The following is a 15,068-nucleotide window of genomic DNA, read 5'->3' as shown; positions in this document are numbered from 1 at the left end:
ATAGTTCTGAACTCGTGTTCCATGACGGCGCGACTGTCACCACAGCGCACGATGGGCATTCAGCGCGCAGCGAGTTCTTTCCGCTGCGGCGCGACTGTGTCGCTCAAACACTGTCAAAAGATGCTGGGTCTCATGGCCTCAGCATCTCCGGTTCTGCGGCTGGGCCTGCTCCGCATGCGCCCCCTGCAGTTCTGGCTGAAGGCTCGGGTGCCGCGCAGAGCGTGTCCTACATAAATCGCCGGGGCGGTCTCGGGTCCCGAAACCTGTACAGGCTGACGGAACGCCTCCTGATTTGGGCTCAACGCAACGTGCGCTCGCTGAGAGCAGTGCATGTGCCTGGACTGCAGAATCTGGGTCCAGACAGGCTGTCCAGAGGCAATGTCCCTACGGGCGAATGGTCTCTACACCCGCAAACAGTTCGGCTGTTGTGGGAGAGACTTGGCATGGCGGAGGTGGACCTCTTTGCGTCCCACGAAAACGCTCACTGCCCCGCGTTCTTTTCCAAGAACGAAAGCGCGCTGTCACGGAAATGGCCGTGCTGCCCGCTTTATGCGTTCCCTCCCGTCTCCCTCCTTCCGCAGGTGATAGAACGGGTGAGAGAAACGAGATGTTCAATGCTGCTTGTGGCACCTCTTTGGAAGAACCAACCATGGTTCCCAGATTTGATGCAATTAGCAGATGTCGCCCCATGGCCAGTACCGTTGAGGAGAGATCTCCTCTCGCAGGCCAGGGGCTCGATTTGGCACCCTCAACCGGAGTTGTGGTCCCTCCATGTATGGGCACTCAACGGTTACCCGCTGATCTCGCAGTGGGAGTGCTAAATACCATCACTCAGGCTAGAGCTCCGTCGACACGATGTCTGTATGCCTCGAAGTGGTCGGTGTTCTCCAGCTGGTGCACAGCTCGAGGTTATTCACCCCTTAGTTGTGAGGTGACGGAGGTCCTCTCCTTCCTACAGGAGCTGTTGGATAAGGGCAGAGCCCCATCCACGCTCAAAGTTTATGTGGCGGCCATCGCGGCGTTTTCTGAAACGGCGTCCGGTCAGTCAATAGGAAGGAACGATTTAGTCATCCGGTTCCTCAGAGGAGCTAGCAGGCTGAATCCTCCCAGACCTCCGTCAGTCCCTATGTGGGACCTCGCGGCGGTTTTGGAGGCCTTGAAGGGTCCCCCTTTTGAGCCTATCCAATCGGTTAGCCTTCAGCATCTGTCGTTCAAGACAGTATTCTTGTTGGCTCTCGCTTCTGTGAAGCGTGTGGGTGATTTGCACGCGCTCTCGGTGAGCCAGTCGTGCTTGGAGTTTGGGCCCAATGACTCAAGGGTCATACTCAAACCTAGGCACGGTTATGTGCCGAAATCCCTCAATACACCGTTTCGGGCTCAGGTTATTGCCCTGTCTGCCCTGCCGGTGTCAGGGGAGGATGGAGACTCGAGTCTTCTTTGCCCTGTCAGGGTTTTAAGAGCTTATGTGTCTCGCTCTGCTGCCTTTCGGCAGACGGAGCAGCTATTTGTCTCGTTCGGTGGACGTTCCAAAGGAATGGCTGTTTCGAGACAGACTCTATCCAGATGGATAGTTGACGCCATAGCGTTAGCTTACGCTTCCAGGGGCCTTCAGTGCCCGTTGGGCGTCAGAGCACACTCCACAAGAGGCGTCGCCTCGTCGTGGGCGTGGTCTACTGGGATCTCCTTGCAGGATATATGTATGGCGGCGGGTTGGGCCTCGCCGTCTACATTTATCAGGTTCTATAACCTGGAGGTTCCCGCCTTGCAAGCAAGGCTGCTGTCGGTATAGAAGAATCAGGGCCCTGAGGGGAATTCTGAATTCATGAGCGCTATGCGCTGCCGACTGTTATATGGGCAGTATTGCGTAAGACCCGCATTGCCACATTGGTCAGGCCTTGCCTCGGCTGTGTGATGTCATATTGCCGCATCTACGGATGCTGCTAGATATGGGACGGAGGGCTTTCCCCCTTTTCTGTCCCGGACTCTCTGTGAGTCCCTCAGGTGACTGTGCACTGTAAATCCTGGGCGTTGCTTCAGGTTTATTGGTGTGTGATCCCTGCGCGCACGGCGTTTTACATCGGGTTCCCGTAGCGTCTTAGCTAAGACGCAGTACGAGAGAGCTCTCGTAAGATTACTAAACGTAACCTCGGTTACTAAACGTAACCTCGGTTCTCTCTAGAAGAGCGAACGAATACTGCGTTCTCTGCCGTGCGTACGATTCACTCTGGTTCGCTTCGGCGATGAAATAAATCAGGTGAGTCAGCCTTTTCGAGCTCCTTTTATAGGTTGGGCCACACCCGTTTCGGCGGGAAGTGGCAAGAAGGGCGCGAAGCGCCCTTATTGGTCTGATGTTGCATCAGCCTGCGCTCGATAGGCTGTGCAGTTGCCGCAGAACAAGCCAGTGAGCGAGCGAGCCGTCTCGCCTATGGCTGTGTACTGCTGCAAATGCGCTTTACAAAAATACAAAATTAAGGATAATTTTTTGCTTCAGTATTTCGTGAAAAGAGACTTTTCCCGTAGCGTCTTAGCTAAGACGCAGTACTCGTTCGCTCTTCTAGAGAGAACCGAGGTTACGTTTAGTAACCGAGTACGTTTTATTAAGAAAAAAAAAGATTACTGACTGATTTTTTTTACAAAAATTACTGACTGATTACAAAAATTACTGACTGATTTTTTTTTTTTTTACTTTTTTTTTTTACTTTTTATTCATCAAAGTATCCTAAAAAGTATCACATGTTCTGAAAAAATATTAAGCAGCAGAACTGTTTCCAACTTTGATAATGAATCATCATATTAGAATAATTTCTAAAGGATCATGTGATAATGATCCTAAAAATTCAGCATTGCATCACAGAAATAAATTATAATTTAAAGTATAATACATTTAAAAACAGTAATTTTAAATTGTAATAATATTTCACAATATTATATTTTTTGTCTGTATTTTTGATCAAATAAATGCAGGCTTGATGAGCAGAAGAAACTTCTTTCAAAAACATTAAAAATAGTAATGTTTCCAAACGTTTGGTCTGTACTGTATATATGTGTGTGTGTGTGTGTGTGTGTGTGTGTGTGTGTGTGTGTGTGTGTGTGTGAAACCTTGTACCACAAAACCAGTCTTAAGTCACTGTGGTATATTTTATATAAAATTATATTATATTATATTATATTACAAAATTATATATTTTTCTTTTATGTCAAAAATCATTAGGATATTAAGTAAAGATCATGTTCCATGAAGATATTTTGTAAATTTCCTTCCTTAAATATATCAAAACTTAATTTTTGATTAGTAATATGCATTGCTTAGAATTCATTTGGACATTTTCAAAGGCGATTTCCGTAGAATTTTGATTTTTTTGGCACCCTCAGATTCCAGATTTTAAAAAATGTCTATCTCGTCCAAATATTGTCCAATCCTAATAAACCATAAATAAATGGAAAGCATACTTATTCAGCTTTCAGATGAAGTATAAATCTCACATAACACTACACATAAGTGTGTGTGTGTGTGTGTGTGTGTGTGTGTGTGTGTGTGTGTGTGTGTGAAACCTTGTACCACAAAACCAGTCTTAAGTCACTGGGGTATATTTTATATAAAATTATATTATATTATATTACAAAATTATATATTTTTCTTTTATGTCAAAAATCATTAGGATATTAAGTAAAGATCATGTTCCATGAAGATATTTTGTAAATTTCCTTCCTTAAATATATCAAAACTTAATTTTTGATTAGTAATATACATTGCTAAGAATTCATTTGGACATTTTCAAAGGCGATTTCCTTAGAATTTTGATTTTTTTGGCACCCTCAGATTCCAGATTTTAAAAAATGTCTATCTCGTCCAAATATTGTCCAATCCTAATAAACCATAAATAAATGGAAAGCATACTTATTCAGCTTTCAGATGAAGTATAAATCTCACATAACACTACACATAAGACTGGTTTTGTGGTCCATGGTTACATATACAGTATATATGTATATATATATATATATGTATATATATATATATATATATGTATATATATATATATATATATATATATATATATATATATATATATATATATATATATATATATATATATATGTATATATATATATATCAGTGGTTTTCAACCTGTGGGCCGCGGCCCACTAATTACTAATAAAATAAATAATAATATATTTCATATATATAATTAAATAACAAAAAATAAATATTAAACTCTAACTATGCTTCCACTATTGGAGCTTGCTGATTGGTTTAAGAATAAACCGCCAATTTATCTTAGATATTTTTGCTGCATATGCTACAGAACAACAAATTCAAACATGCATAAATGCTTTCAACATGTTCCCTGACTGCTTGCTCCGCTGACTGTCTACCCGCTGCCGAGCTCTGCCTGAATCTGGTTTTCCCGTTTTGCTGAGCGGTGCCAGTCCGAGTTATTTTCTGTTCATTGCCAGTTCATTCTAGGGCTGTGCGATTAATAGAAATCGTCATAAAAAAACGATTTGAGCCTGCGCGATTTCTAAATCGCTTTATAGCAAGATTTTCCGCGGCTCTGACCTCCCGCATTATGCTATCTGATCCAATCAGAATGCAGCGCCTACTGCGAGAACAGAACAGACTGGGCATATGCCTAATTCCAGGTTCACACACTGTCTGCGATGCGCCTTTTTTTCCGAGCCCATGTTGACGGATCAGAGCGTTCACACTGCACGAGGTAAAAGGCTTTAAATAAAAACGTGCGAAAATTAATATCTAGCACATGAGCATAGAGAGAGTTGTGAGTGCACAGGACACAGTTTAAGTGTGATGAGAAACGTTTTAAGTGCGCACACTCTCTCCGGGTGAGAGCAGCGTGTATCTGAGCAATCTCGTCTGGTTTTGTGACAGAGCAAAAGGAAATCTGCGTGCGAGCGGAGAGATTCGCTCTCGTGCATTATTTTAATGTGCTTTCGCGTTACAATAATGCACTCTCTCTGCTGCTTCTGCACCGCACACATAACTGTATATATTTATAGGCCTATTTTATTTATTTTTTGCCATAAGTCTATAAATGTTGTTACACCTTTAGTGATTATTTTGACTTATGTCTGTTCTAGAGACGTTACAACTTTTTGATAAAGCTCTAATTGGTTTTCTTTTGGAAATATGTTTCAAATTCATCCTGAATGCATTTATGACTGTAAAGCATATAGGCCTATGTGTGCGTCAAAATTGTGATTAAAATCTAAATATCAAAATTGATCAAAGAAATCGCGATGTTTTTTCCCCATATCGCACAGCCCTAGTTCATTCAATAAATACAGTTAACAATCTAGCTTCTGAGTACTAAGTTATTAACCGTACAATAGCGGGGTCAGTTATTATTATTTATTTTTTTTGCAGTGGGCCGCGCAAACATATATGTTTGGATGTGTGGGCCGCGAGTTGAAAAAGGTTGGGAACCACTGATATATATATATATATATATATATATATATATATATATATATATATATGTGTGTGTGTGTGTTTATATGAAACATCAACAACAATTATAGTGTTTTCTGATTAGCTAAGTATGCGTGCAAAAGCTACATATTAGAGTCTACTTTGCTAAAGTTGTTAACTTTTCTGGTTTAAATGTCAACCTCCCACATCCACACACACATACACACAGCTGTTGCCCTGATGACTTAGTGAGAGTGCCCTTCTTAAATACTTAATGCGTTTTAAATGTATTTGGTGTGCGACAGCGAATAGAAATAAAAAGCAGTACATGTATAAACAAACAACTGTGCGACACATGTTGGAATGCTTGATGCTGTTTGAGCCTTTGGTTTTGCCCAATGCTTTCAAGCGGTTACCAAACTAAATGAACGTCGCTCACACACACAACGTCTAACAAAGGTCTGCGAGATCAAACCATCATCTGAGTTTGATCAACTACAGACAGAGATTTGTCACTTCACAGTGACGCTAACAAGCTTGTGTGGTGGTGGCATTATTAAATGAATCAAAGATGGTCACCGTTTTTTAACCACATTTTTGAATAGGTGGATCAGCTTTTAATTAGCCAATCAGACACCTTCATCCCTGTGTTCGCAGACAGACTTTTACATGTGTGGCCTTTGACAGTGTCAGACTGTATGGAAAGGTGGCCTGTTTTATATGCATGTGGGTGTCTGTGTTAAAAACCTACCAGCAAGATGTTTGCCCATATTCTCCAGTTCTTTGGAGAAAAGCGAGTCCTGGAGTTGCAGAGCACGTCTGGGCGTCTGGGGGCTCGTGCCTCTAATCGGCTTCACATCCGATGCCCAGACAGGGTGACGCTATGGCACACACACACACACACACACACACACACACACACACACACACACACACACACACACACACACACACACACACACACACACACACACACACACACACACACACACACACACACACACACACACAAAACAGAGTCACATTAGCTTTGAATTTCACTCCTTTTTACATACGACTTATGGTTACAACACTGTGCCATATCTGTTATAATGAGGGCCAATTATTTTTTAAGAGAAATAAGAAAAACACTGAAACCACAGTTCTTTGGGATGAAAGTCTGGATGGCGGCAAGGACTGAAATTTTATTTGTGAACACTGTGATAGATGTTCAGTAGTGGTTACAGGATTTTGAAGTAACAATCAATAAACTCCGAGATCCGAGAATGGATAACAGGCAGCGTAGAGATCCTGCTATTTTGCGATAATAAACTTGTGGTTTGGGGATCAAGAATACAGCCTTTCAATTCAAGATTAAGGAGAATAAACCTTAACAACAGATGAATCAAAATCATATTGGTGTGTAATGATTTTGCTTATTGCTAACATGCATACTTGCCGGGCAACGCAAGAAACACTGTTTTTATAACAAATCTAGTCTTATTACTGGACTGGCACTGGTTTGTGGGATGCAAATGCTAAATGTTGTAACAGCAGGGCACTGAACATTACACATCAAAAAGAATTATATACAAATATTCGGTCACGCTTTATTTTAAGGTCAAATTCTTGCTATTAACAAACCGTTAACTATGACTTTTGCATCAATAAACTCCTAATTCGCTGATTATTAAAAATTAGGTAGTTGTTAAGTTTAGGATTGAGGATGTAGAATATGGTCATGCAGAATATGTGCTTTATAAGTACTCATAAACAGCCAATATTTTAATAATAGGCATGCTAATAGTGAGAATTGGTCCCTTTACTAAACAGTTACCAAATATTTAATAAATTAGCATTTCCACCTTCTCCGCTGGTTCTTGTTTGGTCTTGATTGCAGTATCATACTAAATCTAGGCAGATCTGTGGTATATTATTCAAACACATCCTTAATGCCCCAAGGAGAACAGATGGACTTGAGAAGTCACAATTAAAAGAAAGGGTAGGTAATCAGTTTTTGTATCCATAACATTTTAAATAGCAATCTGGAGCTGTTATACGTACTGTACACATCATGCGTGTAGACTTGGGAAAGAAGTAATAAATAAACACTCAATATTTCTAGTCAATGCAGTTATAATGTAAAGTAATGTCAGTATTGAATGCAATAATTATTGTGTATAATAGTTTTATTTGCTCAAAATTAAGCATTTTAATTCTGGAGGTGGAAAATAACGAATTACATTTACCCACGTTACTGTAATTGAGTAGCTTTTTTGTGTACTTCTACTTTTTAAAGTAGTTTGTAAAATCTGTAATTTTACTTTTACTTAACCATATTTAGTTTGAAGTATTGTCCTTTGCTACATTTCAAAACACATTAATTACGGAGTTAAAAAAAACAAAAAACAAAAACAAAAAAAACAAACGCTCTCTGGAAACTACTTAAGCAAATATAGGAGATCAAACTGGCGCTAAAATCACACGAAAGATGCAGACGGACAAGACAGGCGTTAAGGTGCAGACCCAGCTGAAGTTGAACTCGAAGGAAATTAAGTGAAGCCCTGAGCTGGCCATATTTAAGCTCTATTATGCAATGTAAGTTGTGTTTGCCTAGAAAGACTAAACTAGCAGCTTATAAAATCTCAACATCAACCCTTTGCAAGAATGTAGAGGTAAGGAAAATACTTGCAATCACTGCATTGGTGGTTAAAATTAAGCTTTGACAGTTTAGCAAAAGGTTTTGCACAAATTAGCCAAAAACACAGTGGTGCAAGGTGTGTGATATCGTCTGTGATAATATCGTAATTGCTATTTTAACGATGTGCAATTTGACATTATCAGTATTTTGCCAAAAACCAAACAAATCTCCTACAGTGCCATGAAGTCTAGTAGATTAGACTAGTGCGCATGCATTTAGAGTGCGTTCTTTCACTGCGTGATTTAGTCTGTTAAAATGCATTTAGAATGATCACAAAACTGAAGATATAGGGGCAGAAAATTTATATAATTTTATATAGTAAATCAATATCACACGAAGAGTGACGTTTTTTCCTTCAAAAATCAGCATGATTGCATACAGATTTTTTTTTTTACAACAGTTCAATAAACAACAAGTTAATAAAGAGATTTTAGACACCATATTGCCTTTTTTTGGTCTATTTCGACAATAAAAACTATTCCAAACACAGCCACCATAACACAGTTTTGCATCTCTCCGCAATGACGGTGTTTCGTTCATGAATGAGTCACCAGTTAAATGATTCAGTTTAATTGCAATGCCTCACTTATCAACAGTGACTTTCTGAATTTTCCTACTGGCTGTTTTAATTTTACATTTAAAGTATCTACTGTACTGATTTTATTACTATTATTTTTAAATTTTTTATTTCAAATGATTATTTAACATTTTATGTATCTTTTATATCAAAACATTATTTCTGCATTTGTAACTGCAGGTTAAATGCATTCATGTCCTGCATTAAACAGTGGGTAAATACATCAAAATCCCACTTCAGATGAAGCTTCTGTGTTTTAATATAATGAATAATTTATATAGTGAATATATATTTATATATATAGTGAATAATTTTTTTTTATTCTAAATAACTGATTCCTTTAATTAAAAACAACTGGTTTGAGATTTATAGGCCTATCCCAGGGGTGTCAAACTCAGTTCCTGGAGGGCCACAGTCCTGCAGATTTTAGTTCCAACCCTGCTCCAACACACATACCATGTAGTTTTCGAATAAGCCTGATTGATTAGATTAACTGGATCAGATGTGCTTAATTATCGCTCTTGGTCTATCCCATTTTTGCCTCCCTCTCACTGTTAAAATGTGATGGTACTTATACTTGAGTATTATATTTTCTTACCTTAATGAACGCTGCCCAAAAAGTGTCATTTTTTGTTCACAATACCGTTTTTTTTTAAGCTGTTTATGCATCCTGACATGTTTATACTACTGCAACTTTCCATTGCACAAGTGCTGAAAAGTATCTATAAATAATATAATCTAGGAAGAAACAGCTAAACAATGAATTGTTTGTTGGTAATTGTGGCGGACAAATCAAGAAGATAAACATATGACAGCAGTATTGGCTGAACGTCTGCTTCTAAACGGTTTATTTTGAAGTTTGATGCCACAAGATATTGATCTATGAATAAAACAAATTAATAATCTAATAATTTTTTTAGAATTTTTTTACTTTCTCTACATCAAAAAATCATGATTTCAAAAAAAATCTAAACCCTTTAAAATGTGGTAGCAATAAATTAATATTTCACAATATTACTGTTTTTATTATATTTTAAGATCAAATGATGCCTTTGTGAACAACTTTTAAGAGATAGACAGACAGACACATAGGTGGAGAGACACACATTTTACACCCAACACACTAACAACATAAACAACGAAGGAAGAGTATATTAGCCCAATAACCCAAGATACATTCATATAAACAAAAACATATCTGTGATTCCGGCATCCTGGCCCATAATGCACTTATAACTTAAACAGAGCAAGGTCAGATCATGTCCATACATACAGATAGAGGACGATAATACAAACAAACACTAATTTTAACTCTGAAGAGATTCTCCGAACCTCACGAAACAACGAAAGCGCCATCCATCCAAACATGCTGGAAAGAAAACTCTTCCCTCGCAAATATTTTGACATTTCTCTATAGACATGCGTCTACATTTACAGTAACAACAAATAAATATGAATGACAGTTAACAGAAACTGTTTCATAAACGATGAGGCTGCTGTTAAGAGATGCATGTCAGTGTTAATATTCGCGGATGATTTATTTCTGATTCCGCCGTACTGGCCAATCCGTTCTCTTGAGGTTTATTGGATCCACTTAGAACCGTCATTGACTATACAAACCCATAATAGATCTTAGATACTTACGAACTGAAGAAATATTTGGGAAGCACACTGCCGTTCCCTTCAGCACGCCTGTGGTTTACAGCGACATTTGTCTTTATTGATTGTGATGTGTGCGTGCGACTCGGAAGAGAATGAGTCAAACTAGTTTCAACAATTCAGTTTCGTGTGCGTCCATCAGAGACAAGCTGTTTACCGGCCAAAAAAAGCAGCTGTTTTACGTTTTCTTTGAGAAATTGTGGATTAAGAGCAAGCTGACTGGTCCACCAAAGCTTGCAACCACTTTTAAAGGGGCTTCTGTCCACTCACAAGCATGGTTCCAATTGCTTAAGAAATTAAATGCAGATTGAGAATAAATATGAGACCACTCAACAACCGTTCGCATTTTATGTACTCACGTTGTGTTTGTGTGCCCATATTTAGGTCGTGCCACTGGCGACCGATCCACCATTCACCTCAATCCTCACAGGAAAAGCACAACACTTCACTCTCAAAGGCTATTAAACAGGCTAGTAAAGCTGCGGCGTTTCTCTTACGCACATCAAATGGCATTATAATTGTTCAGAAATGTCCAACTCATTGGAAGCAGGTTCAAAAACCACAAGGAAAGTCAAGGATTTAACATTTGCCATTGCTGCTGGCCTGTGCATATTTACCGCACAGGGACAAAATTGCCTTGGCTCATTGCCTGCTGTCACATCTGCATGTGCAGGCTCTTTACGGACATGTTGGAGGCCGCAGGCTTAAGCCACAGTGATGTTAAGCATGTACACAGATCGCTGAGGCTTGTGTTCTGCCCACACCAACCTGCCACAAGGGAAGAGAGTCACTACAAAGAGCGGTGTCCCACCCTGGCACAAGGAAGCAAACATCACTGACCGCATTGCATCAGTCCCTTTGGGCTGGGCTGCTAAAACCAGTTGAAAGCCTCTTCCACTGTTTGTTTGCTAAATGTGAGAGATAAAAATGGCCACAAAACAGTCCAGTATATAATTTATCTTTTTTTTTTTTTTTTTTTGCTTTGTCTTTGAGTTCAAAGTCTGACAGATGAAGATAATGATGTAATGCTTAGTAGTGACTTTCATATATATATATATATTAACATTTTTCGGATCATCAGTCATCAAAGCTCTGTATCAGTCACTGTATGCTGGATTGTCCATTATTGGACAATATTTGTATAGACAAACAAATTATTTATACTTTTTAAAGTTATATTTGATAATATATGCATTGTTTTTTTTTTTTTTTTTTTTGGTGGTGGTGGTGGTGTTTTTTTCATTGATTTATTTTCAGTGTCTTAATATTTCATTTAGTTGACAAAGCAACATTGGTGCATTTTTCATCTAATATTTATATATATTTTATTATCTTTATTTCTATAATCAAATATTTTTAGTTTTAGCTTACAAAGTACAGTATAAAACCCTGAATAACATTTGGTAATGGAAAAACTCATAAATTGAAAACATAAGAGACAACTCTTATGTTTTTAATTGATGTGTTTTTTCATATCTATTAAGAGCCAATTGAAACATCTGCGCACATCCATTTTACCCAACGTCCATTAACAAAATCAAATATAATTTCAGTGCTAACAGATTTAAATCGTACACAAAGACACAAGCAAACCTCCCCTCTGGTGCTATAATAGAGCGCATAGTAAACGGAAATGAAGTCTAACACAAAGGTTTATTAAATCTACTTGTGCTGGCAGCATGTAAACCCACATAATGCATGTTCATGGGCGCTGTGCCAAAATCAAAAGGGAAATGGACAATAACAAATTTATTATATGATTAAACTCTAAACCTCTAAACCACAGAGCCCTGCAGCATGACATACTGTGTGCACCTGGATTATACATGAAAAAAAAACACAAACCCGCAGAACTCACACAAACCACACGTTACCTGTTGAAATAACTTCATTCAACCAGATCACTTCTGAATATTTAGTTTATAACAAAGTCAAACATGTGAATCACACTGAAAACATCCATCTAGGCAGTGAGCATCGTATATAACAGGCTTCAGGCAGGTGTGTGACATTTAAGAGTGTGTTTCTCTGCATCTTGCCTGACAATAGTCTTGGTTCTAGAGGACCACTGAACAATTTGTTAATGCTATCGCTATATTATGTTAGCTGGACAACATTTCAGAGATTTGTAATGAGTGAAAAACATGAACCAGATGGCTCGCCGGAATATATGGGAGAGTCTGTCAGCTCCTCTGGCATATATCTTATAAATTGCCTGAATTACATTCAGTGTTTGAATTGAGGGGGAGCTGCAGGGTCCCAGACCCCCATAAGAGCTCAGGGACCCCATACAGAAGAAGAAATTGAGGCCACCCCTGCTGTTTCACTCAAGAAAGCAATAATACAATGCTATTTTCTTCAACGTGGAGTTCTGAAAAACGTTTTACAGACAAATGAAACAGGATCCTCATTATCACCTGTCAATTAAAAGTTAAAATAAAAGTAACTCATGACTCTTCCTAAAGTAAGAGCAGATGGTTTACAGTATAGACTGCTACAAAAGCAGATGCCAAGAGAATGAGCGTATCCATACTTACCTAATTAAAGAAACATCATCAATTTCCTGCTGAACGCTAAAGTAAATGTTTAAGAAATGTCTTTCCAATACTGATAGCAAGGATTGCAAAAAGTGCATTTGTGAGCAGTTAATAACCAACCAATGCACTAAGAATAAATATCTAGCTATAGTAATAGATAAGACAGGGGCCAAAAACAAAAGAGCGCACTAAATGCTTCTGAAATGCTTTGTGAGAATCAGATTTGTGTGCAATTTGAGAAGTATGCTTTATTTCTCCACTGATTTCATGTTCCAGGATGTCTTATCCAAAAAATATATACTTTAGTTTGGGAATTCTCACTATTAAGTAACTATAACATTCGTATCTAAAAACTCCTAATTTGCTGCTTATTAATAGTTAGTAAAGTAGTTGTTACAGTATGTTTAGGTATGGGGTAGGATTAAGGATTCTAAAATGGAAGGAAGGCTAAAATGTGTTTATTTTCGGGATTGAATTAGATTTTTGAATCCTTGATTTTCAATGTGGATTCAGACTTTAGGGCCCCACTGTGTATTAGAGGTGTAGAGGTAAATTCAGACTGCAGTAGAGGACTGAAACGTACTCGGTTACTAAACGTAACCTCGGTTCTCTCTAGAAGAGCGAACGAGTACTGCGTCTTAGCTAAGACGCTACGGGAAAAGTCTCTTTTCACGAAATACTGAAGCAAAAAATTATCCTTAATTTTGTATTTTTGTAAAGCGCATTTGCAGCAGTACATACGCGAGACGGCTCGTTCGCTCATTGGCTTGTTCTGCGGCAACTGCACAGCCTATCGAGCGCAGGCTGATGCTTCGCGCCCTTCTTGCCACTTCCCGCCGAAAAGGGTGTGGCCCAACCTACAAAAGGAGCTCGAAAAGGCTGACTCACCTGATTTATTTCATTGCCAAAGCGAACCAGAGTGAATCGTGCGCACGGCAGAGAATGCAGTACTCGTTCGCTCTTCTAGAGAGAACCGAGGTTACGTTTAGTAACCGAGTACGTTCTCTTATGAGAGCTCTCTCGTACTACGTCTTAGCTAAGATGCTACGGGAACCCAATGTAAAACGCCGTGCGCGCAGGGATCACACACCAATAAACCTGAAGCAACGCCCAGGATTTACAGTGCACAGTCACCTGAGGGACTCACAGAGAGTCCAGGACAGAAAAGGGGGAAAGCCCTCCGTCCCATATCTAGCAGCATCCGTAGATGCGGCAATATGACATCACACAGCTGAGGCAAGGCCTGACCAATGTGGCAATGCGGGTCTTACGCAATACTGCCCATATAACAGTCGGCAGCGCATGGCGCTCATGAACTCAGAATTCCCTCAGGGCCCTGATTCGACTATACCGACAGCAGCCTTGCTTGCAAGGCGGGAACCTCCAGGTTATAGAACCTGATAAATGTAGATGGCGAGGCCCAACCTGCCGCCATACATATATCCTGCAAGGAGATCCCAGTAGACCACGCCCACGACGAGGCGACGCCTCTTGTGGAGTGTGCTCTGACGCCCAACGGGCACTGCAGGCCCCTGTAAGCGTAAGCTAACGCTATGGCATCAACTATCCATCTGGATAGAGTCTGTCTCGAAACAGCCATTCCCTTGGAACGTCCACCGAACGAGACAAACAGCTAATCCGTCTGCCGAAAGGCAGCAGAGTGAGACACATAAGCTCTTAAAACCCTGACAGGGCAAAGAAGACTCGAGTCTCTATCCTCTCCTGACACCGGCAGGGCAGACAAGGCAATAACCTGAGCCCAAAACGGCGTGTTGAGGGATTTCGGCACATAACCGTGCCTAGGTTTGAGTATGACCCTTGAGTCATTAGGCCCAAACTCCAAGCACGACTGGCTCACCGAGAGCGCGTGCAGATCACCCACACGCTTCACTGAGGTGAGAGCCAACAAGAATACTGTCTTGAACGACAGATGCTGAAGGCTAACTGATTGGATAGGCTCAAAAGGGGGACCCTTCATGGCTTCCAAAACCGTCTGCCCTCAAGCAGCGCTCCCCATCCCGAAGTGGAGGCGTCCGTCGACACCATCTTCACATTCGGGGAAGTCCCCAGGCTTACACCTGATCGGTACCAGCCGTTCGCTGTCCAAGGTGCCAGAGCCGTGACACAGCTCTGATTGACCTTGAAATGCAGCCGGCCAGACGCCCACGCTCTGCGCGGCACCCG

The 15,068-nt window shown here is 40.2% G+C and overlaps 1 protein-coding gene across 1 annotated transcript in view; it reads right to left on the bottom strand.

Annotated features, from left to right (window-relative positions):
* c35h8orf34 (chromosome 35 C8orf34 homolog) overlaps positions 1–15,068 on the bottom strand; it is a 108,630-nt gene that overhangs the window by 21,117 nt on the left and 72,445 nt on the right. Inside the window, exon 11 of the mRNA XM_059524608.1 lies at positions 6,183–6,312. Coding sequence (XP_059380591.1) covers positions 6,183–6,312 — 130 coding nt within the window. The remainder of the gene's footprint in view (positions 1–6,182; positions 6,313–15,068) is intronic.

Source organism: Carassius carassius, chromosome 35, assembly GCF_963082965.1.
Source record: "Carassius carassius chromosome 35, fCarCar2.1, whole genome shotgun sequence".
Taxonomy (NCBI): domain Eukaryota; kingdom Metazoa; phylum Chordata; class Actinopteri; order Cypriniformes; family Cyprinidae; genus Carassius; species Carassius carassius.
Note: the sequence above shows the minus strand (reverse complement) of the source record. Positions and strands in the feature narration are given on the sequence as shown.